Genomic DNA, 1,662 nt, shown 5'->3' on the forward strand with positions numbered 1-1,662 from the left:
GAACCTGTTCTTCACCTTCTGTCGGTTCTGATTGTAGTGACCCCTGAGCTCACAGAGGACCTCTGGAGTAGAAAAGAACGACTACAATTGTAAGCTGCAGTCCAACCATGCTGGACGATTGGGCTCCGTGATCCTTTGACATAGACGTGCAGTCTGTGGAGCAAGTTGTGTGAAGCACATTCAGAGTTCAGAGTGAAAAACCGTGCATAACAACTAGTCCAGTCATTATTTACATCCTGTAAGCAAGTGGCAGCCGTTGTTGCCATTTATGCTTATACTGGTGCATCATGTGCTAATTACCATGTAGTGATGTCCGGATGTTTCATATATCCATGATGGAAACAAAGTGTTGTAATGTTTGTTCCCTCCAGGGTTCTCACTCTCTGTTGTAAAAAGTATTCATTCACTCATCCAAAACATTACATTCAGGTGTTTGATTCACTTCCACTGCCACGCTGAGGCATGCAGACTGCTTGCACAAACATTTGTGAAAGAATGGGTCGCTCAGGAGCTCAGTGAATTCCAGTGTGGTACCGTCATAAGATGCTACTTGTTCAACAGGTCCGGTCATAAAATTTCCTCAACACGAAATATTCCACAATCAGCTGTTCATGGTATTATAACAAGCTGGAAGTGATTGGGAATGACAGCAACTCAGCCATGAAGTGGTAAAATGCCAGAGTGGGGTCAGCGGATGTTGAGGCACATAGTGTGCAGAGGTCGCTGACTTTGTGCAGAGTCAGTTACAGCAGACCTCCAAGCCTCATGTGACCTTCATATCAGCTCAACAACAGTGCACAGAGAGCTCCATGGAATGGGTTCAAATCAGCTGCGTCTAAGCCTTACATTAACCAGCTCAATACAAAGCATTGCAGTGATGTTAAGCACACCGCCACTGGACTCTAGAGCACTGGAGATGTGTTCTGCTGTATTGATTGATGCTGTCGCCCTGTTTCTTCTGGTCATTGGTGGCCACAATGTCCCCTTTCAGTGAGTTCAGTTTTTAAATTCAGGCTTACCTCCCTGTCGTTTGTTTCCTCTCCGAAGGTGTGGGATATGAGGAAGGGGACTGCCATCATGGACCTGAAACACCACGAGGATTACATCAGTGACATCACTGTGGACCAAGCCAAGAGGATCCTGCTCACAGCCAGGTAACAACAACTACTGATCAACTATAGACAAAATCTACTGAACAATTCAAAAATCTCTCTGGACCACTTGGATCTTTTCACATCCAACAACCATGCAAACTTTACATTCACTTAATACTTTATTTTCTGAGAGTCTCTTTTCTGAAGAGCATAAGCTCTGAAAACTTGATAAATACTGGAAATATTTCCAAACAAATCATATTTACACAGCCTCCAAGTGTCACAGTGGTGTAGGTGTAGCTCCGGAGGGAGAAGGTTGGTGGTTCGATTCCTTGATGCTCCAGTCTGCATGCAAAATTAACCTTGGGAAATATACTAAACCCCAAGTTGCAACTTTTCGTCTCTATCCAGCTTTGACAATAAGGTAAGTTTAACAACGTGCATAACTGAATGTAGAAAATAAGAAAACGGCTCCATAGTTTGCTGCTCTAGAAGTTATACCACCGTGGCAGGTCTCGTCTTTACCTCTCAGCTGTGATAGGCCGACGGCGTGAACACCAAAATATGT

The 1,662-nt window shown here is 44.2% G+C and overlaps 1 protein-coding gene across 1 annotated transcript in view; it reads left to right on the forward strand.

The window, feature by feature from the left end:
- Positions 1-1,050: 1,050 nt before the first annotated feature.
- LOC102213186 (WD repeat-containing protein 55) overlaps positions 1,051-1,662 on the forward strand; it is a 2,184-nt gene continuing 1,572 nt past the window's right edge. The window contains exon 1 of the mRNA XM_005755238.1: positions 1,051-1,154. Coding sequence (XP_005755295.1) covers positions 1,057-1,154 — 98 coding nt within the window. The 5' untranslated portion in view covers positions 1,051-1,056. The remainder of the gene's footprint in view (positions 1,155-1,662) is intronic.

This window comes from Pundamilia nyererei, unplaced genomic scaffold (assembly GCF_000239375.1).
Source record: "Pundamilia nyererei isolate P.nyererei 1_Seehausen unplaced genomic scaffold, PunNye1.0 scaffold01095, whole genome shotgun sequence".
In the NCBI taxonomy this organism is placed as follows: Eukaryota; Metazoa; Chordata; class Actinopteri; order Cichliformes; family Cichlidae; genus Pundamilia; species Pundamilia nyererei.